Source organism: Labeo rohita, chromosome 10 (assembly GCF_022985175.1).
Source record: "Labeo rohita strain BAU-BD-2019 chromosome 10, IGBB_LRoh.1.0, whole genome shotgun sequence".
Taxonomy (NCBI): domain Eukaryota; kingdom Metazoa; phylum Chordata; class Actinopteri; order Cypriniformes; family Cyprinidae; genus Labeo; species Labeo rohita.
The window spans coordinates 11,269,031-11,291,359 of NC_066878.1; the positions used below are offsets into that span (position 1 = coordinate 11,269,031).

Genomic DNA, 22,329 nt, shown 5'->3' on the forward strand with positions numbered 1-22,329 from the left:
GTTCATCGCCTGTGTACTCCGGCTCAAAAAGGTAGAGAAAGGCAAAAAAAAAAAACCCTCCATCTTATTTTCTCCTACAACTTAAAAATCGTCTGACATTTTGTACCTTTTTGTTTGCAAACAGCATGACTTGCACTTTCTAAAAAGTGCAAGTAAGAAAAAAAATTCTGAAATGTTTTCCTCAAAAAACATAATTTCTATACAACTGAAGACAGAAAGACATGCACATCTTGGATGACAAGGGGGTGAGTAAATTAATTGTAAATTGTTGTTTTGGAAGTGGACTTCTCCTTTAAGACTTGTTTGACCATTGGAATCTCCTGACTGAATGATTCAGTGACACTTTTTTTAAACGGGCAGTTGTCGCCACCTCCTGGCGGAAGAGGATAATTATTACAATATATACAAGTGTTAAGATACTTTCGTTTTGATCGCTATCGATATGCTAATAACATGCTAATCATGCTAGCAACATGTTAGTAACTTGGTAATCAAGTTAACAACATGCTGGCAGCATGCTAATCTTGTTGGAAACATGTTAACAACATGCTAGTAATATGTTAATCATGCTAGAAACATGTTAACAACAAGCTACTAACCTGTTAGCCATGTTAGAAACATGCTAGTAACATGCTAATCATGCACGAAACATGCTATCAACATGCTAGTAACTTGGTAATCATGTTAACAACATTCTAGTAACTTGCAAATTATGCTAACAACATTGTAATCAGCCTATAAAAATACAAGCAACAAGCTAATCATGTTAAAACATGTTAACGACATGTTAAATCATGTAAGCAATGTGTTAAATCATGCTAGCTGCTTTCATACTTTTACAACTGCTTTAAACTTTCAGGCTAAGCTTTCTCAAGCCAACTTAAAGTTTGTTCTCAAACTTTACTCATCAAGTTCAAGAATAAGATCGCGTGGGTGTTTGAATCCAGAACTGGATCTTTTAAGGATTAATCCTGCAGCTGTAATGTAAACACGGCAAAATATTTTGCAAAGACATTGTCTTGCGGCACATCCCTAAAATTAATATTGTTCACTTTTAACTAAAAACAAAGATTGTTCATACAAATAATTCAAAGTTTGGGAAAAGTTTAAAATTCATTAAAGAGACAGCGCACCCAAAAATGAAAATTATCCCAATCATCCTCAAGCCATCCACAGTATATGACTTTCTTCTTTCAGAGAAATACAGTCGGAGTTATATTAAAAAATGTCCTGGCTCGTCCAAGCTTTATGATGACGTGAATGGCTGTTGAGATTTTGAAGTCCATTAAAGTGCATCCATCCACTACAAAAAGTACTCCACATGGCTCAGAGGGATTAATAAAAGCCTCGTTTTACTGTTTAATTTGATTTGATTGATTTTTATTTTTTAGGAATCGAGGAATCACGATGTTGAATAGAAACATTACCAAACGTTAGAATTAGACACTTTTACAATATGCCAATGATAACAGTAAAGAGAAAAGAATGACGTAACCGCACACTGACACACGTGATTAGCAACTCACATCATTAGGCACAATTTTGTGCACTTTTATGTTGACAAAGATGCGACGTGGGTAGTGGAATAGGAAAAACATGAAAGATGTGAGTGAACTTCTTTTAACTTGAACGTCGCCGTTTCATGCATGAGACGCTGTAAGAGTCTGCAACAGTCAAACGCGTCCATGTTTACATATAAAAATAAAAAAAAAACAATGGAAAAGCAGCATAATCAAACAAACAACAAAAAAACCTGTGAAGAACTACTAATGTATGTCTGATATTTCATGTTTGGATCATGGTGACAGGCAGAAAGCTGCAGTTCATTGTTTTTACAGAACATTTATAGTTAATAGTAGCCTACTGGTGTTATACCAGTCATTTTTCAAAGTCATTTTGAATTTGAATTTCCTTGACTTTTGAGATTTTTTTAAAAAAAAGCATTTTCCATATATTACTTCTTAACAGATCATATTTATAAGACAAGTTTGTACAAGATGGCGTTGTAGTTCAAGCATTTTTTCAGCAAAGATATTTCACAAGTGATGCACTTGGAATAGAATTTTCTTTAACTAGAGAGTTAATAAAGATAAAATAGCTTGAATCATGTTGTAGTTACATTTTCAAGTTAACTAGTTTAAAATCGTAAAGAAATGAAAATTGGTCAAGCATTCTGAAAAAAAAAAATCTAGATTTTAATTTCTTCTCATATCTCCCAGCCCGACGTTATTATAAGAAAAATATCCATATAACCATATCCATATACAATAACTTTATAAACTGTAATATGTAGCTTCTGCTAACTGTCATATGCATGTTCATGAGAGAGCGGCGTTCCAGCGGATGACGTAGGATGTAGGTGTAATGTAAACTCCAGAGTGAATGCGCTAGTCTCGTGAGAACCAAGTTTTGTTTACAGAAGCAAAGGAAGCAAAGTTTCCTTTGTTTAGCAAACCAGTCTCCTCTTGGCTTACATCAAAATCCTCCAACATTTTTCGTTTTGTACTTCTAAGTCATGATTGGAGTTTTGTTTTGCTCTCTCCTCTGCGTTTCCGTATTCGTCACGTCTCATCGGAGCCTATGCTATGCCTACATCCTACGTCATTCGCTGGAACGCCATGACAGTTAGCTAAAGCTAGAGATTATGGTTTATAAAATTTAAAAAAAATTGATAATTTTCTTACACAAATGCATTGATTCACTTTAGAAGGTCTTTTTTTTAGCTCCCTGGAGCTGTGTGGAGTACTGTTTCTCATGGATGGATACACCTTATTCGACTTCAAAATCTCAACACCCATTCACTGCCATTATACAGCTTAGAAGAACCAGGACATTTTTTTTAATATAAGTCAGATTGTTTTCGTTTGAAGAAGTAAATCATAAACACCTAGGATGGCTTGAGGGTTAGTAAATAATGGGGTAAACTATCCTTTTAAGTTTGAAGGTTCATACGCTAAAACTGAAAAGTTATTATTTTTCTTAAGCTCAACAAAGCTGCATTTATTTGATCAAAAACAGAGAAAACTAAAATATTGTGAAATATCACTACAATTTTAACACGCATTTTTTTTTCCCCCAGTGACCTGAGTTTTATCACCATTTATCATCATTGCAGAAAACGGTTGCTTAATATTTTTGTGGAAACTGGTTTACGATTTTTGTTTTAGAATTATTTGATAGAAAGATTCATTTTGAAAATAATAAATACAGTATTTATTTGAAATAGATTTTTGTAACAATGTAAATAAGTATTAATTTCTTTAAAAACAGTTACCTTTTAAATTCGAAGATCTTATGAATGACAGTTGAAATAGTAGAATATTATAGATAGATAGATAGATAGATGAATGAATTAGCATACCTCTGACACATTTTCAGGCATCATTCGTGTTTATAGCACAAATGGTGCAAAAAAAGTCCTACTCCAAATCCAGTAAGTATGAGCAGTAGTGTTTGTTTAGCAAGCACCACTAAATATGCTAATTTTACCACTTTACAAAATGCTGATACACACAAAAAGTCACATTTTGCATTTGTCTATGTGGGTCACAAGAGTGCATTAAGACAACAGAACAGCAAGATCAAAAGCATTGGGCCACAACCATGCAGTTTCCCCTGTCTGAATAGACAGAGTCAGATTTGTCAATTAGTGTAAGCATACTATTTTCATTTTTGATTAGGCAGTCTGCCCTCAAGTAACCACACGAAGAGCATGCATGGTGCACACACACACACACTTCCCTTTTAAGATTGCACTAAGCCCATAATCTGATCTGACGTGCAGTGATGTTTGAAGTCAAGTTTCTCTTTGGTTACTATAGCGTGAGGCCAAAGATCCTGGTGAGCAGCAATGGGATTTAAATAGTTTGCATGAAAAGCCCTCCAAATGAACCCATAAATAAGAAATGGACTTCTTTTTAGCTCTCCATCTCTTTCATGTGTAACAAGCTGCAAGGTGGAGATTAGATGGTCTTTGAGTTCAGTGTCAATTTGAAGTCAAAGAAAGAAGCTCTTGCCTTCACTGTTAAAGATAATGCGACTTGTATGCAGCTCCTGTAGAACCGGGACTAACAGATGAGGCTAACAGTGGCTCATTCTGGATTATGGCCAAAGACTTTAAAAAAAGAAAAAAAAAAAGAAAAAGAAAACACACAGACATGTAGTGTTTAAACAGAACAACATGCTTTTGGAGAATGATGTGCATTTTTCACTGCATGTTAGGTGAGGAATATTAAAAGTATCTGATGATAAATGAAGTGTGACTTCATGAGAAATGACATTTTCGGCTGTAATTAACCTCGTTCAAAGCTACCTGTTACGTTTGAATTACCTCACCAAACAACAGGTAATTAATTGTACGCTTCCAACTTCCTCTACACATCTAATTGGCTCTGTAGGATACTATGATCAGTCAAGTGTGTCTGGAAACCAAATTTAGATGAATATAAAAGCATTTCAATTTCATTTATTCAAAAAAGTGTCACACCAATTTCTAAACACCACACACCAGTTTTTTTTAAATGTTAATTTTCTTAAAGGGGTTGTTTACAAGAAGGAAATGAAAACAGGTTTTCTTTCCTTGCATCATCACATAAGAACATTAATCATAGTTAAAGGGGTTTAGTTTAAGTAGGGAATCACAGAATCCAGTCATAAAATTTACTGAATTTTTATTTAATTTACTGAATAACATAGAATGTCATGGAATTTGCCCAGTTTGGGGTGAATAATTCAAAAGGCAATATGGACTAGTGTCTGTGAATATTTAGTCGCAGAAGTACTACTTAAATATGAATCCTGCATGTTCTGTGTATCTTTGTGTCGATGAATGCCTCAATATATGAATACATGAACACATAAACATAATTTCTAAAACTGCTCTGAGAGTCACTTCATGAGCATTTTAGTTTCTTTTGAGAAAAACTATCATATACAAACAGAAACTTAAAGGTCTGCACAGAAAACCCGTCAAAATATAAGTTTGGTTTAACTTGAAGAAACTGTGACAGAAATATATTACTTAATGTAATGATAGCACTACTACTTATAATAAAATTATTATTAAAACATAATTTAAGGAATATTTACCATAATTTATTTACCATAAAAATATGTTACACAACAAAGTATTTCTGAAAAAAAAAAAATAAAAAAAAATAATAATAACATAAATTATAATTAAAAATAAATTAATTAGACATGCCTTTGATTATTATAATTTAATGAAGCTTAAAATGGAATACAGAAAATTAATGGAAAGCACAGAATTTGGTAAAAATGAAACAGAATTTGAAAAAAAAAAAAAAAAAAAAAAAAAAGATTTCATAGGTCCATATAAATTGATCAAACTTTTAATATACCGCTGTTAAATTGTGTAAGTTTCATAATTTGAATTAAATAGACATTTGATTAATATGTTTAATTTAACTATTAAAACAGAGTCTAGAAAAATTCAAATGGAAAAAACAAAAAACCAAACAGAATCCATAAAAATTAAAACAGAAAAAAAATGAATTTGGAAAAAAAAAATAAAACAGCGCCGTTGCGCTACGGGCGTCCCGAGTTCGAATCCTGGCTCGAGGACCTTTCCCGATCCACCCCCTTCTCTCTCTCCCACTTCGCTTCCTGTCAGCTATGATCTGTCCTATCATAATAAAGGTAAAAAGGCCAAAAATAAATCTTTAAAAAAATAAACAAATAAAACAGAATTTGGGAAAAAAAAATCAAACAGATTTCATACACTCTCAAAATGCTACCCAACTTTGTTATTTTGCAACCCAGTGGTGGGTAAATATTGGACAGAACACATGACCCAGCTGGTTGGGTTAAATGTTTTTACCCACCATGCTAGGTTGTTTTATTTAAGTCAACTATTCTTTAATCATTATTATTTTGCGGTCTTAAAATGGGCTGGACATGAAAAATCACACAGAATTATAGAGGCAAAAGCAATAATGAAAAGATGAACATTTATTATAAGCAAGAAAACCCTTGGACAAAAATATAAGACAATTTGAATTTATTTGGGTGAATACAGCATAGTTTGCAATATTACATACATTAAACTTGTTTAACAATCAGTTTAGAAAAAAAAAAAAATGTAACATTTAAAAGTAGCATTTTAATTCTCGTGCTGGTGTGTCTGCGAAATCTGAGCCAGTGATGGTCTGCTGTTCGCCAGGGGAACTACAAACCTCAAACTGCCACCTCCAGTTTCCCTCGTAGCTGAAAGATGCCGTGACTGACTTCATAACCTGCCTATAAACAAACAGTACTGAGATTACAGAACATATTTTAACATCAAATTAAATTAAATTCAGTATTATAACGAATAAAATCAATTTATGTTATGCAAGGCAAAAGGCATTTCCATCATGCGAAACTGATAGCTGACTGATATCTAGGGTTGGGTATCGTTACAATATTATCAATTTTTTTTCCGATTCCCAGCTTCAATTCCAATGTGAATAAAAGATGATATCAAGCGTATTTATTCTGTTTCTGTTTTTGCTAAACATTTAGTTGCAGCTAAATACCATGAACAAAAATCAACAGGCTACATAAAAACAAGATTCACTTAAGAGCTGTTTGCAACACAGCTGCGTGATTCTGGATAAATTGGGTTGTTGTTGTTGTTTTAAATGTAAGTTGTGGTCCTCTTACGATTCTGAAGAAAAAACATTGGACAACTAAACAAAATCACATGTAGGCCTAATTTATAAGTAAATGATTCAGTGATTCACTCAAGATTTACTTGGTTCATTACTGGATGAATCAGTGTTTTTGAATGAATGATCAAAGACAAATACATTATTAACAGCCCCCTTTCGCCATCTACTGGTATAACAACGTAATCGATAAATCTTTAACATTATTTGGAATGTCAAATTAACTTTCAAAAGGATGATTTACTCTATTTTGATCTCTACGGTACATATCAGAGTTTATATCCTGATTATGAACTTTTATCCCAGTACTTCTGTGATTATTTGAACGTTTGTAACACAGAAACTGTGTGGTTGAAAAGACTGTGAAACTGGTTCATTCATATACATGACAGTCGTTTTGAATGTTTAAATCAGGTCGAGGAATCAAACAGATGAATCATTGTAATTTAGGAACAGAACCACATTGGTATTTGAATCGCGTTTGTGATCTTTAACGATCTGTTAAATTAAAATGCTTTATCATATTGGTGGTGACACATCTATTCTTATTACAAATATTATAGACTACTTTGCTTTTTTGATTCGCAAGTGTAGCCATACTTTGGAGCACTATGCGCTTAGATTGGCGAGCAAGGTACTGGCAGATGAAATAAAAAAAAAAAGAAACGCATATGGGAATCGATAGGCAGAATCGAAATTTTAATTTCACAAGAAGTATACGATTCCTCACCTTAAGTATCCGATTCTGAAATCGGAATCGATTTTTGATACCCAACCCTACTGATATCTCATCCTTGTATGTTGCTGTGTGAAAAATAATATAATTTACAGCACAGCAAAGACATCATAAATTAAATAAAATGTATACAAACCTTCATTTGGCTGAAGAAGTGCACGCTAAAAACCACTCTCTCCTGTAGATGATGGAAAAAGCCCGTTCTCTGACCGTAACTCAACAGCTGGGTTGTTTCGTTGGAGACAGGCTCAACCCAGTGATAAATTTTTTTTAAATACTACCCAGCACCCGAGTAAAAATATTAAAAACAACCCAATAAAATGACCCAACAGGCTGAACCCAGCATTTGGGTAAAAAAAAAAAAAAAAATAAAATAACTCAGTATTTTTTAGAGTGTAGGGCCCTATTTATGTCATAGTTCAACAGATTTAAGCCTGGATCACTTTTTCTGGATTTTATGGCAATTTTATCATCTACCAGGCAAAGGTCCTAAGTACTGTTAGAAATGTAATAAATAAATAAAAAATTGAGGTACGACTTGGGACAAATTACGCACTAAAGTCCAAATCTCTAAGTATAAGCAAAAACAGTATTTGCCTTGGCAAGCACCACAGAATATGCAAATTTCATACCTTTATACAAAAAAATGCTTATACATAAAAAAAACGTACTTTTTGCATTATGTTTGTGACAGTCACAAGAGGTGCATTCAGAAAACAAAACAGCAAGATCAAACTCTTTTGCATCACAAAGGCCACGACCTTGCGGTTTCTCTGCTGAGAATGCTGGGTAAGTCTTCTGCCAAAATAACACTCCAAACTTCTGTCTTAATAACCGACTCTAGCTGGATAATTTTAAACGTATAGTTTCTGTGTCTGGCTGCTTTTGTTTAGTGTGCAATTTTGCCTGCTGTCTGCCTTTTCCTGTCTTAATTAGGGGAGTAGGAGTCTGTTTAATGGGAGGAATAACTTTCTTTCTATTCCAGTAGGAGCACACATATGCCTTTACTTCACCACGAATCTAATAACAAACACATACACCAGCCCTCTGCGATGTATTTGGGTACTTAAGCCACCCTTAAAAAAGCAGAAATGTCACTGCAGGAGATAACAAAATATCACACAAGCGGCATTTATGTAAGAAACTATTGCAAAGCACACTTCTCAAGCTAAATATTTTGCAAAAACACATCTGTTTGGACACTTTCTGGTCAACGGTAATGTCAGGATCGCACAGCTGACACTGAATAAAGAAATTGTTAAATAAAGTCGTTATTTTTGTTTTCCTTGCACACAAAAAGTATTCTTGTAGCTTTATAAAAATAAGTTTGAGCCACCGATGTCACATGGACTATTTTAATGATGTTCTTACTACCTTTCTGGGCCTTGAACATGTCAGTTACTATTGTCAGAAAGCTATTGGATTTCATCAAACAATATCTCAATTTGTGTTCTGAAGACGAACGAAGGTCTTACGGGTTTGGAACGACATGAGGGTGAGTAATTAATGACAGAATTTTCATTTTTGGGTGAACTATCCCTTTAATACTCTGGCTTTTATCACCATTTATGTTTGTGGTTCTACAAAATTTTAAGCTGGTAAAGATTCTGAAATTGGGTTTATTTGGCATGGAATGATCCAGCCTGTTTCTAGAGTTTAGTCACATTTAGTTACAGAAATAAAAGCCCCTAAAGTGGCTTTCCCAAAAGGTATTATATCAAATCGAACTCTATGTTCCAGCTGTAGAAGTACTTCCCAGTGAACCAGCAGGGAGAGAACGTAATGTTCGTAAAAAAAACGGACAACTGCTGGAGCAGTCAGACTAACGAGATATCCAAGCACAAAACAGAAACAAACAGAAGAGGGGAATAGCATGTTTTGTTCCCTGTTTCCGAGTTCACAACCTTCCCTCTTCCATTGAAAAAGACTGAAGAGGTACTTAAAACAGAGAGTAAATAAATACAGACCAACGCTTCCCGCCCACAAACGAAACTCTTTCACTGCACGAAGAAAATGGCACTCCTTTCAAATTCAATTAAAGCCTCTTCAGGCACATCGCCTGCCTGTGTGCTTCTCAGGCCTTGTCTGGCAGCCTCCGCACTGTCAGGCTAATGCTTCTCTGATCTCCCGCTGAAATTTCTATTAATCAGGACTGGTGTTTTCCTGATTCCACTTCCACATACTCTAGTGACAGGCAGGTTTGTTCTTGTTTTTATTTAACCTCCTTTAACTTAAAACTTTCCTTCTTTTTCTTATTTCTCTCACGCTAACCCTGAATCCTTGGATGTGTGCAGATAGCGGGTTTAAATTGGTGGATTATTTGCTCTGCTGGCATGTTGGGACAAACAAAGAGAGTTGGTTAAAGCTCTTGTAGTGTATTTGTACTCTATTTTATAAAACATGCTTTATCTGATGCCTATATTTAATCTATCAGGACTGGATTTTGACACAAAGTTCAGGATTCAATTTGATTCTGATTCATAAGCTTGTGATTTGATTCAATATTGATTATTTTGTACCCCATTGTACCCCATTGTTTTTTATGTTGCTGTCTTATGTTAAACTGATTTAAATTACTTATTCCCCACATCGATATAAAATTTATGCACCATGATGGCAAAGCAAAAACAGAATCATCACAACTTTGTAAATATATTAAACATAAAACAATAACTGAAATAAGTACATTGTGTATATATTCATACCCTTAACTCTTGATTCTGATTCATAAGCTTGTGATTTGATTCATTATTGATTATTTTGGATATATATCAGGCACAGTACATGCCAAAAAATTTCTCAAGGTAAAAAAAAACACTCAACTAATCCTGTAAAATATTCACGAGTCAGTTGGTACTACATTACTGTAATATTGAAGGTTAAAATTAACTGATTTGTATACAAACACTTAAATTACACTCAATTAAGGTGTTTTTTTTTTAAATAAAGTTGCAATTACATAATTAGTTTACATTTCTACTCCAATTCATTTTAAAAAATATAAACATTTAAAGAACAGTAAAAATTAGAATGAATATGTTATATGGTGCATATATTTAGCAAAATGCTCCTCTCTAAAGTTAAATTTTCTACTGAGTTTATAATCACTGAATATGTTTTTTCTGAGGTAAATGTGACGTTACGTGACATTGTTTACAAGTTATTATATTGACAACTTTGCGCAAGCTGTAGGGTACGAAGGAGCTAAAGGTACCCCGGGGTAAAAGGCGCCTTTGATATTATTTTCCTCTAAACTACTAGATGGCAGAAAAACGTGGCATAGCACTTTCCAAAAACATCCGCTTTTCAACATACACATGCGATATTGGTTGATCCTTAACGCAATCGCGGGCAGCAGAGCAAAGTCGATTCTGTGCTTACTTGATCTCATATTTGATGTTGATATTTGAAAATGTTGTAGATTTAAGTAGCAAATGAGAATTATTAAGTAGCAAATGAGAAAATTATTAAATATATCTTGAGACAAATGTCTTCTTAATGATTTTTAGTTTTGTTTAAGATAATTAAAACAGTTTTTAAGCAACAAAAGAATATGTAAAAGTATGGTATTTGGGGGTAAAAAGCTCCCCTGCTGTTGGGGCTAAAAGGCACAATATTAACATGATAATTAATAGAAGGTTAACTTTTCCATTTGTTAACATGACATTGTTAGATTCAGATGGTAAATATCATATGTTGGGTGTCCGTCTTATGAAACCATCATATTTAAAACATGCTGTTAATCATATCATATAATAAAATATGATTTGTTGTTACTACTGTAAATCTATAAATTATTACGGGATGTCCTTCAATGGTTTCATAATCTTTACATTTTGAAATGATTTTGTTTCTGTATTTTGAAATATATGTTTTATATTAACATATTTTAATGACAGTATATTTATTAAACAAAAATAATTATTTTATCAAAATAAGATAAATAAGCAGAAAATAGTACAGACTTTGCTAAAGTGATTGTTTTGAACAAGTATTAACTCAAACATTATAAAAAAAACATACATACATTTATGAGATTTTTTAGCAAAATAAACAACTTGTATGATTTATTTTCACACAAAATATGGTGCTCCATAAATGTTCAATACAAACTTATGTATTTTTCTGCAATCATATTCTTCGGGCACAGTGAAAAGCACATTTTTTTCTTAGGAGGTGCCTTGAGCCCCATTGGACCCCATTGTTTTTTTCTTTAACATATAGTGCCTAGCAAAAGTATTCATACCCCCCCCCCTTTTTTTTTTTTTTTTTTTTTTTTTTTTACATTTTATGTTGCTGTCTTATGTTACACTGATTTAAATTACTTATTCCCCACATCGATATAAAATCTATGCACCATAATGACAAAGCAAAAACAGAATTATCACAACTTTGTAAATATATTAAAAATAAAACATAAACTGAAATAAGTACATTGTGTATATATTCATACCCTTAACTCTGTACTTTGCTAAAACACCTTTACAGCCTTAAGTCTTTTTGGGTATGATGGTACAAACTTTGCACATCTGCATTCTGCTCACCTCTTCACCTCTCAAGCTCTGTCAGGTTGGATGGGGGCAGACACACATTTTCAGGTTTCTCTAGAAATATTTTTGCAAATGCCAAGTGTTTTTTTTTTTTACCTCAGGGCTTGGTTTTTGCTCTGATATGCATTTTCAGCTGTTGGACCTTTTATTACGACATGTGTGCCTTTTCAAATCATACCCATTCAATTGAATTTCCCACAGATTAACTTAATTTGAAGTGTGATAACATCTACAAGCGAAATGAATGTTCCTGAGCTACATTTCAACTGTCCCAGATAAGGGTATGAATACTTATGCAATGAAATCATTTCAGTTTTTTATTTTTAATAAATTTGCAAAGATGTTAAAAAGCTGTGTTTTTTTTTTGTCTTTGTTTTGCATTATAGTGTATGGAGTGAAGACTGATGTGAAAAAAAGTCATTTAAAGCAGTTTAACATAAGGCAGCAACATAAAACGTGAAAAAAATGAAAGGGTATGAATACTTTCGCAAAGCATTGTATCTTAGGATGTTTATTCATGTTTATTTGTGCTGAAATTGGTATAAAAGTGGAGGAGACTATCAGTTCACGTGTGGTTTGCCCTGCCACTCTTGAACTGAGGTGCTTCAGCGATCTGTCACTCCACATTAAACAGCGCCAAAATGGCATTTACTGTTTGAATACTGTAATAAAATGGACAGAATTTGTAATCGGAGACCTTGTTTCATATCAAAATCTATCTATCTATGATGTAGGGCAGAAGGATCACCACCAGATCTGCTCTCCCACCTTAAAAATCCTTATTTAGCCCCTCAATGTACATGCATAGCCTAAATAACAGCAACCTGCAATGATGGTTGTAATAACAAACAGCAGAGGCAGACAGGCGTAACGATTTTTGATCAGTTCTCTAGTTCCCTCGGAGAGAAGCCAAAGTCAATGAGAGAGAACTACTAATCAGAGGAAGAACACTGCTAACATCAATGTCCAATAGCACAATGATCCGGAGAGAAAGAGGGCAAAGAGAAATGGACGTGCACCACAACCATCTCATGAACCAGCGGATGTTAATCTGCCAAGCCTGAAGCAGCTCTCGCAGTTCAAACAGCGACCTCTGAAACGGGCTGGAATATTTACAGAGCTGCGTTAGCGTGTCGGCTGGTGTAGGAGATGATGTAGCCGCAGCATGCTAATTAACAGCGTTAGTGGGGAGAGAGATCGATGTGTTTGTGTGGATGGATTTGAGCAAAACTGAGCATTGATTTGAGAAGGAGTGCAGTGTAGTCTTTCACCTGAACGGCCAGGACGGACTCACTCTGTTCCACTAAGTGCTTTTTAACATTAGTTCATAAATTAGTTAGTGAAAAAAAAAGACCATTCTGCTCCACATCTAATCACTAGAAATTATATTGTATTGTCACATTTCAGTTTTTGTATTTGTGGTTTTTTGGAAAAGCCTATATTAAGCTGTTTGGTAGTTTTCATGGTGACAAATACAAATAGTGTTACAACATGGCCCACAAAAGGCCATCCTGTGTTTACTGAACTGTATCTTTATCCTGCACAATATAGATGAAAATGTTTTTTTGTTTGTTTTTTTTTGGAAGATTTCCAAGTCTGCTCCTATATAGACATTTTGTTAAAGAATTTCACCCTGAGAATTTTATTTTATTTTATTTTATTCATTTTTTGGAAAACAAGACCAAAACTGGAGACCAAGACAAAAAATATAATTAAATAAAATTAAATAATAGTAAAATAAATAAATAAATGAATAGTATTTACAGCAGTCTGTTTTTGCCAACAAAATAACTGCAGGTAAAGTTTAAAATAAAATAAATACAGATATAAAGTCACAATTATTAAAAATATTTTACTCAGGCTTCCATAAATAATAAAAAAGGCTTCTATAAATAATAAAAAAAAATATCAGTATGAAGTTGAACTATAACATTTGTTCAGTGTTCAATAGTTTTGTTTTGTTTTGTTTTTTTAAGATTTCCAAGCTTGCTCCTATAGAAACTTAGTTAAATAAAGAATTTCACTCTGAGAAAATATTTTATTTTAGTTTAGTTTAGCTTAGTTTATTATTTTAGTTTAGTTTAGTTTAGTTTAGTTTAGTTTTCGGAAAACAAGACCAGATCTGGAAACTGAGACCAATAAATAGATAAATAAATAAATAAATCTTAAAATAATATAAATATAGATATAAAGTTACAATTATAAAATAATTTAACTCAGACTTCCACAATAAAAAAGGCTTGTATAAATGATAAAAAATAACAATATGACGTTAAACTATAATATTTGTTCAGTGTTCAATAGCTTTTTTGTAAGATTTCCAGGCATGCTTGTATATAAAAACCTAGTTAAATAGAGAATTTCACCCTGAGAAATTGAATTTTATGGATTTTTATTTATTTATTTATTTATTTTTAGAAAACAAGACCAAAACTAGAAACCTAGACCAAAAAAAGAAAAATAAAATTAATTAAATAATATCAATATGAAGTAGAACTATACCATTTGTTCAATGTTCTATATATATATATATATATATAAAAAGATTTCCAGGCTTGCTCCTATATAGAAATTTAGTTAAAGACATTCACCCTAACAAATTTAATTTTTTTTTTTTTTTTTTTTTAAATGAAAACAAGACCGAAACTGGAATACAAAACAAAAAATAAACAAAATAATAAGAGTAAGAATAATATTTACATAAGCCTTAACATAAAGTAACAATTTTAAAAAACTTTTTACTCAGGCTTCCATAAATAATAATAAAAAATGCTTCTATAAATAATAAAAAATATCAATATGAAGTTGAACTGTAACATTAAAATATATAAACAGTGAACAATAAACATAACACAGTGCGCACAAAATTTTGGGCCTTCCAAAAATCAGCAAAGTTTTGATGTTATGCACACAATTTCCTCTTGACATGCAGGTATGTCCTTTTTCATGTTCACCAAATGTTTTTCTTCCCCATTGCTGGCCTTTCTCTCGCTTTGAGTTAAGAGGAATTTTTCTAGGATGAGAAGCTTTAGGCTTGACATGTCAGATTGATTCTTTTGCTCGAACAATTTGTTCTCGCTCAACACGGGCTAAACGACTGCCTTGCCATCGATCTGATGGCGCTGCTGTTTGCCGTCTGGCCTTGACTGTTTCAAGTCTCAGGCATACTTTCCTTTTTTTCCCCTCTCTGAATGTGCTCTGCCACTCGCCTTTGTGTGCAATTATACCAAAGTGCCTTTACTTACTATTTGCAGATGGAGAGATACAAAGATGGTGACCTTTGGACATATTACTGTTTTCAGTACTGTCGCACAGACATGGATGAGCAGACAAAGTGAAATGCTTTTATGCGTTTGATAGAGGAGGAGTGCGCTTGTAATGAAAGACATCTTTACTCATCCAGACAGCAATCTTTTACCGCCTCAGGCCCGGCACGACTCAGAGTAGTTTCTTTTCCTGTGTTGCGATGTGTGTACACACTTACTTTGCTTTCTTTTTGGCCACTTGTCTGAGACAGTGGCCTGTTTTTATAGTGGTATTATAGACATCTATTTTTTAATTGGAATGCCAAATCCATTTCAAAAAATCCAGTAGCACATGATCAGCACAGATCCTTAGATTCATTATGCCTTACAACTTCAAAACTAGTTTACGCCTGCCAAAAACGCCAACAATCCCTTTTTCTTGGAAGCAAAGCATAAAGCATACAGCAAAACTGGTTTCCAAGGAGACTCACCCATGAAGTTGAGGTAGCCCTCCCCTCCTAGACTGTGAGTGAGGAGACGGATAAGTTTATGCAGCTGGATGCCACGGTCTATAACAGGAGTCATGGCATTAAGAGTGCTCATGTTGGTGTACATCTCTTTGTCCATCAGCCAGAACGCCAGCGATTTGTCCCCAACCAATGCCTATCAACAAACACAAAGATTTGAGCATGTGACCTTATATAATGAGAATAAAACATCAAGTTGTTTTTGAATGGAGACCAGCAAAGCTTGACTGACCATCATTGTCTTTCTGGTGAAGCTGGTTAAGAAAGGAAGGTTCTGGAAGGCTTCAAATTGACAAAGTGCTAACCTGGTCATGGCTCTCAGCATAGGTGATAGAGGCCTCCCCGCTTCTTCTGTTGGTCAGGGTGTGAACTATGTTCTCCAAATCCCAGTCCTCATCCCGAACTTCCTTCAGGACCTTGATGAATGATTAAAGGATTAGTTCACTTCAAGAATCAAAATGTCCTGAGAATTTACTCACCCCCATGTCATCCAAGATGTTCATGTCTTTCTTCAGTCAAAAAGAAATTAAGTGCAGTTTCAATGCAGCTTCCGAGGATCACCCCAATTGGCCTGACGGAAGCGCTACAGCGATCAAAAGTACGAAATCGCACATAACTCCTAAACCGTCAATCGCAGGCTCAAGTGTCTTATGTTGGAATCCACATGCTGGACAAAACACATGCCACAGATTTGCAAGTGAGCCTAAGAAATTTTCGGGTATTTCGCCTTTTTCTACTTTTGCAAACTAGTCTTAGGTTTTTCGTCTAGTCGGAACCAAACCAGTGCAGAAAGATTCTCTGGAGAGTGAATATCAATAATTATCCAAAAAAAAAAAAAAGGCTGAACTTTCAACACAATCTGAGGTCACAGGAAAAAAATTGCGGAGCTTGGCCAATTGGTATTGCTATAAAAGAAAAAAAAAAAACATAAAAATGGCTATAACTGCACAACCATTTGTTATATCAACCTGAAAATTGGTGTGCATGGTCTTGGTCCATAGTGCCACAAGTGTCTACAAGGACATTTTGCGTATCTCACACCGCCACTGGCCGCTTGTTGGAATTTTGAGCACCTGTTAGACAAGGTTAACAGAGGTCGATTGGAACAAAACTCTGTGGATCTGTTCGACTCATGGCCCTAAATGTCGCTGAGAAATTTGACAGAAATCTGCTACTGGGGGGGGCGGTATCGCATTTTTCAAGACGAAAATGACTGTACGTCATGTGGTTTTTTGCTCATATGCACTATATTTGTATCATACGATAAAACTCCTCATTCCGGACAACTTTGCCTCTAGAACCACTGCTGTCAATCAAATCGTTTGTTAAATGATTGAAAACATGTAAAAAAAACATACTTTTGCTAAGTAGACTCTGGACTCTGGAAAATGTTAAAATTGACCCTTTGGGAAGCTGTAATGGGGTATTTTGGAAAACGGGCCTGTCCAAATTTACCCAAAATCCTATAAAGCCAACTCAAAACTTCACAAAACCTGCTGAGTATATGCAACAGGTGATTCTAAACAAGCATGCAATCATTTAAGGGGATCGGACCACAACTGGCGCTATAACAGTCATAAAAGTTAAAAAACATATTTATATGGTAAATTACCTGGATTTGCCAAAAATGCTTTTTTAATCATTGATTTAAGTGGGTACAGCCTTGCTAAATAATATGTAATGTATTTTTCTTTATATGCTTAAATGCCTTAAGCGCTTGAACCCCGGTAATCGCTGCTGGCAGCTAAATGTTTGATTTTTTATTTTCTTTTAGAAAATTTAGATATATAGATTTAGTTAGATAAGACCCTTATTCGTCGGCTGGGATCATGTAGAGCCCTTAGAAGCTGCATTGAAACTGCAATTTGGACCCATTGATCCCCTTTGAAGTCCACTATATGGAGAAAAATTCTGGAGTGTTTTCCTTAGTAAGCTTAATTTCTTTTCAGCTGATGAAAGAAAGACATGAACATCTTGGATGACATGGGAGTAAGTAAATCAGGGTTGCCAACTTTTAAGTTCAGTTTGGAGTGCTGTTCAGTTATAACAATAAATGGATCAACAGAATTAGGATGCATTGTGAGCAGCTCCAAACTCAAGTTTACACTTTGACCCCAATACTTGCGTGCTACATCCTCTGCACTTGCATGAAAAGATGCAAACTGAATCAGTTGGGGTAGGATATATGAGTCTTTGAATGGGAAATGACAGGCAGACCCCTCAGGCGGCTGGTTTTTGCTGGCGTGTCAAGTTGAGGTCAGAGCTGCATCTGAGAGTCAACTCAGGACAAAACTCACTGTAGTGAGCTCAATGGCCTGAGAGTTCTTTGCAGACCAGGTGTGGGATCCTTCATGTGTGAAATCCCAGACTGCCATTCTGCATTCGGATGCCCGTCCCCTGTCCTCTGTCTTTCCCATGTCCCGTGTTTTGGAACAGCTATCTTAAAGCAGAATCTGTATTTAGTGGAAGACTGGCTCATTGACCACATTAACGGTCGGAGCTGGTGAATCCCATTGACTTTGCCAATACCGACTGTAGTTCTGGGTCGGTGATTTGGCGCGCTTTGCGGGAGCGGGTCGATGGCTATGTTTGCACTCAGTGGAGCAGTGTTCAGGTCATTGACTGGATCAGTGCTCTATGTTGTCCTCCAATGACTTATTTGAGAACGAGCTCACACTTCGAAAGAGTCGAAACGAAGGATGAAAATTCTGTTCGCAAAAGGTGACCTTCCAAACTGTTTCTAGCTCGCAAGTGCTCCGTGTTGATCGGACACGATTTGAGTGGCCAAGGGTCAACGAGCACAGCTGGATACTAGAGCAAGTCTGGCACCCTTCATCAGAACACAGGATTAAAGTCTCTGTACTGCTCGAACTCTCTCTAACGAACACAAACACCTGCTTGCTGCGAGACACCTGTTTCTGATTATGAGTATTTACCTCGGGATGTTTTTTCCCCTGGTGAGCATATTCATTTGGCACATCATTTCATTTTATAAACATTTCAGAGCATACTGATAACTAGTCGGGAGGCTGGTGTTTGTTTAGAGTTTGTTTGGAAGTATAAGGTGAGGGGGTGAGGAGAAACATGCAGATAGAGAGAAAAAGCGAGAGAAAAAGTTCTTAATACTTCAAATTATTTTCCCCTGAAATAACCCTGTAAAAAAAGAAAGTTTAAATCAGCATAAGTTGGTTTTAGTTTCCTAGCCTGGACAAACTGGTCCATTTGGCCAGCTTTAGGGGAGTATGGCCATTTGTCTGTTTGTCAGCCATTGGTCTTCTGGAAACCAGCTAGACCATCTGAGGATCAGCTTCCCTTCCTGGGAAACTCATTAAACTGAGTTGAATGGAGGGGGTCCTAAAACCCCCCCAAAAAAATTTTATGTGATGAACAAAACAATAATCATTACGTAGGTCTATTTTACTGGTTTTAAAGGGGTTTTTGGGCACTTGTTGGCTGGTCAGACTGAGACACCAGTAAAACAGCAAATCAGACTATCCTAATATGCTGGCAGTCTGGTCTTCAGATGGTCTAACTAGTCTCCCAGCCTGGCCTAACTGGTTAGGCTGATCTATTTTGCCACTTTTAGGGGAGTTTGGCTGGTCAGACTGAGACACCAGCAAAATAGCAAAACAGACCATTTTAATAAGCTGGGAATCTGGTCTTCAGATGGTCTAACTGGTCTCCCAGAATATTTTTTTAGGAGAGTGTGGGTCACCTGGGTCATTTGCCCTTTGGTCAGCCACTGGTCTCTTGGAAACCAGCTAGACCATCTGAAGATCAGCTTCCCTGCCTTGCCAAGCTCATTACACTCCAAAAAATGCTGTGTTGTTTTTTTTAATACAACTGGAGGGTTATGCCTGTTTGGTCATTATGTTGGGTTATTTTTTCAGTTTTTGTGTAACCCAGCTATTGGGTTAGTGGCTGGGTCAATCTTACTGACCGCTGAACTATACACCCCTCTCCCACCCTGTGTTGATTAAACAACACAGTGCGGACTCACTTCAACCCAGCTGTTGGGTTATAGTCGCAGTGCAGGCTTTTAATTCTCCTCAGGAGAGTATCAATATTTGAGTTAACTGAAACAACCCAGCATGCTGGGTCAAAGATTTAATCCAACTGGTTGGGTTACAATAACCCAACGCTGGGTTTGTCCATATCTGACCCAGCGTTGGGTTACCAAAATAACCCAAATTGGGTTGTTTTTTCAACCCAGCATTTTTTTAGGGTGTAGGTTCGTCTATTCTGCTGGTTTTAACCTGCTGGGTCTGAGGGAGTTTTTGCACCCCGGAGAAGTTTTGACATGCCCTGACATTTTTGTTTTATTTTAGTATCTTAAAGGGGTTTTGAGTTATTGTTGGTTGTTCAGACTGAGACACCAGCAAAATAGCAAATGAGACCATCCTAATATGCTAGCAAACTGGTCTTCAGATGGTCTAACTAGTCTCCCGGCCTGGCCTAACTGGTTAGGCTGATCTATTTTGCCATTTTTAAGGGAATTTGGTTGGCCAGACTGAGACACCAGCAAAATAGCAAAACAGACCATTCTAATAAGCTGGGAATCTGGTCTTCAGATGGTCTAACTGGTCTCCCAGAATATTTTTTAGGGGAGTGTGGGCCATTTGCCCTTTGGTCAGCCACCGGTCTCTTGGAAACCAGCTAGACCATCTGAAGATCAGCTTCCCTGCCTTGCCACTCTCATTACTCTCCAAAAAATGCTGTGTTGTTTTTTTAACCCAACTGCTGGGTTATGCCTGTTGGGTCATTATGTTGGGTTATTTTTTCAGTTTTTGTGTAACTGTAAACAACACAGTGCGGACACACTTCAACCCAGCTGTTTGGTTACAGTCGGAGCGCAGGCTTTTAATTCTCCTCAGGAGCGTATCAATATTTGAGTTAATTGAAACAACTCAGCATGCTGGGTCAAAGATTTAATCCAAATGGCTGGGTTACAATAACCCAACGCTGGGTTTGTCCATATTTGACCCAGTGTTGGGTTACTAAAATAACCCAAATTGGGTTGTTTTAACCCAGTGCTTTTTTAGGGTGTAGGTTGGTCTATTGTGCTGGTTTTAACCTGCTGGATCTGAGGGGGTTTTTGCACCCTGGAGAAGTTTTGACATGCCCTGACATTTATTTATTTATTTTTTCAGTATCTTAAAGGGGTTTTGAGTTCTTGTTGGTTGGTCAGACTGAGACACCAGCAAAATAGTAAAAGAGACCATCCTAAAAAGCTGGGAATCTGGTCTTCAGTTGATCTGAACTGGTTAGGCTGTTTTGTCTGTTTTGTCACTTTTAGGGGAGTTTGGGCCATTTTCCCTCTAGTCATCCACTGGTCTTTTGGAAACCAGCTAGACCAGGGGTGCCCAAACTTGGTCCTGGAGGGCCATTGTCTAGCAGAGTTTAGCGTCAACCCAATTAAACACACCTGAACCAGCTGATCAAGCTCTTAATAGGCATACCAGCAGGTGTGTTAAGGCAAGTTAGAGCTAAACTATGCTGAACCGAGTTTGGGCACCCCTGGGCTAAACCATTTAAAATTCAACTTCCCTGTCTGGCCAAGCTGGTTAGATTGGTCTGACCAACACAATAAGCTATGAATTTGGTCTTCAGATGCTCTAACTTGTCTCCTAGCCTGGCCTAACTGGTTAGGCCGGTCTGTTTTGCCACTTTAAGGGGAGTTTGAGCCATTTGCCCTCTGGTCAGCCACTGGTCTCTTTGAAACCAGCTAGACCATGTGGAAATCAGCTTCCCTACTGGGAAAATCAGGTTAGATTGGTCTGACCAGCCTAATAGGCTGCAAATCTGGTCTTTAGATGGTCTAACTGGTCTTCCAGCCTGGCCTAACTGGTTAGGCTGGTCTTTTTTTGCCACTTTTAGAGGAGTTTGAGCCATTTGCCCTCTGGTCAGCCCCTGGTCTCTTGGAAACCAGCTAGACCATGTAAAAATCAGCTTCCCTACTGGGCAAATCTGGTTAGATTGGTCTGACCAACCTAATAGTCTTTAGATGGTGGTCTCCCAGCCTGGCTGGTTTTAAAGTTTTTGTCTGGTTTTGGCACTTGCCAGCTGGGATACCAACTGGTCAGCCATCTCCAAAAAAGCAAAACAGGCTAACCTGATAGGCTGAGAAGCTGGTCTTTAGATGATCAATCTGGTCTTCCAACCTGGCCAAGCTAGTTAGATGGGTAGGTAGGTCTTTTTACCTGATTTTAAATGGATTTGTGTATTGGACGACCATTTGATCAGCTGGACGACCTGCTAAACCATCTTTTTTATTTTTTTAAACGGTATACATCATAATAACGTTCTAAAGCACCACAACTACAGTTAGAATGCCTAACCGTCATTATTACAAATAATAATCCACTAATGGCACATAACGTATGTAACACCAGTAGGACGTTAGCACAGCTTTGGAGGGAATAACCGCAGGGAGCAAAGAGACAGAAAGGAAGTGACTCTGACAGGCCCATCTCTCTCCGCTCCTCCTCTCCTGCTCACCATCATTAGAGCAGAACGGTGACGGACAGATAAAGGAAACCTTTTAATAACACTGCAACCTTTTAAGAGGGGGCACAATCGACAGAGCCCACGGGCGAGCTGGAG

General features: G+C 36.2%; 1 protein-coding gene across 1 annotated transcript in view; it reads right to left on the reverse strand.

The window, feature by feature from the left end:
• The window catches only part of gbe1a (glucan (1,4-alpha-), branching enzyme 1a), a 248,270-nt gene that overhangs the window by 62,863 nt on the left and 163,078 nt on the right, over window positions 1-22,329 (reverse strand). The window contains exons 11-12 of the mRNA XM_051121339.1: window positions 16,032-16,142; window positions 15,691-15,862 (exon numbers count right to left, since the gene is read on the reverse strand). Coding sequence (XP_050977296.1) covers window positions 15,691-15,862; window positions 16,032-16,142 — 283 coding nt within the window. The remainder of the gene's footprint in view (window positions 1-15,690; window positions 15,863-16,031; window positions 16,143-22,329) is intronic.